This window comes from Eulemur rufifrons, chromosome 16 (genome assembly GCF_041146395.1).
Source record: "Eulemur rufifrons isolate Redbay chromosome 16, OSU_ERuf_1, whole genome shotgun sequence".
Lineage (NCBI taxonomy): Eukaryota > Metazoa > Chordata > Mammalia > Primates > Lemuridae > Eulemur > Eulemur rufifrons.
Window position 1 is genome coordinate 83,355,096 of NC_090998.1, and position 1,270 is coordinate 83,356,365.

Below are 1,270 nucleotides of genomic sequence, written 5' to 3' on the forward strand. Positions count from 1 at the left end.
ACTCTCTTGGGTGATTTGTTTGCTTTTCGGCGAGTGATGGAGAAACGTAAAGCGGCAGGAATGCTGTCCTTGCCGTACCCCCTGCGCACCGTGCCCCTGGGCATGCCAGGGACCCTGCCCGGACTCCCTCTGAGGGACCCCTTCAGGGTGTCGTTGCGCCTGGATGCCGCGTGCTGGGAGCAGGCACACGGGGGCTGCGCGCGGAGACGCCAGTGCCTGCCCCTGCCGCTGGCCGGCGCCTTCGAGCCCGCCTTCCTCCGCAAGCGCAACGAGCGCGAGCGGCAGCGGGTGCGCTGCGTGAACGAGGGCTACGCGCGCCTCCGAGACCACCTGCCGCGGGAGCTGGCCGACAGGCACCTCAGCAAAGTGGAGACGCTCCGCGCCGCCATCGGCTACATCAAGCACCTCCAGGAGCTGCTGGAGCGCCACGCCCGGGGCCCCGAGGGTCCCGCGGGCGCCGCCCCCCGGCGTGGGGCGGAATGCAACAGCGACGGCGAGTCCAAGGCGTCCTCGGCGCCGTCGCCGGGCAGCGAGCCCGAGGAGCGGTCCAGCTAGCGGGCGCGGACCCCAGGCCGGGACCCCTGCGCCCACTGCGCAGCGCGCATTTGGGCGCTCTCCGAAGGTGGTCTTGTTTGCATTTTTAATCTGATTTCTTCTCCAGGCCTAAGCCTTAGGAAAAAGAAATGAGTACTGCGGGGGGGGGGGGGGGGGGGGAAAGGTATTTTGACATTTAGGGTTCTTTCCCCCCTGACCTTATTGGTTTACACGCCTGAAACTTACAGGTGCTTATTAAGAAAAGTCTTTTCTTGTACTTCTAAAATGCAAACTGTTCCAGATTCTGAGCACCTCATTCTAAATGCGATTACTCTAAAAACTCAAAGAGTGATAACTAGAATTTCCCACGGTCAGTGGTAAATGTGAGTAAATTATATACCTAAATATTAAACCTTAACCAAAGAAGAACTTTACTGCTACCCCCACCAAAAACAAAAACAAAAACAAAAAGCCCTAAGGAAAAAGCCCCAGCCCTTAAGAAGAGAGGAATATTTTCTTGCATTCCATCCTTTGGGAATTGTATTACATTTTTAATTAAAAAAAAAAGACAAATTTTTTAAAAATTTAATTGACGTGGTACTTTGGGTTAAGACCGAATTTGACAGCACACATTGTTGACTATGTGAATGATATGGCCCTAGAGAAGCCATTCTGTTTGATACTTACTGTTTTATCAACAAGTGGCCACTTGGAAACTTTGTAGCATTTAGCAGAT

At 54.2% G+C, this 1,270-nt stretch overlaps 1 protein-coding gene across 1 annotated transcript; it reads left to right on the plus strand.

Annotated features, from left to right (window-relative positions):
* Positions 1–555, plus strand: ASCL4 (achaete-scute family bHLH transcription factor 4). The gene has a single exon (XM_069489502.1). It carries the CDS (start codon positions 37–39, stop codon positions 553–555), a length of 519 nt encoding a protein of 172 aa, XP_069345603.1. The 5' UTR covers positions 1–36.
* Positions 556–1,270: the final 715 nt, after the last annotated feature.

What these genes read in the sequence shown, in the direction of transcription:
- ASCL4 (XM_069489502.1), top strand. Translation starts at nt 37, where the DNA reads ATGGAGAAACGTAAAGCGGCAGGAATGCTGTCCTTGCCGTACCCCCTG.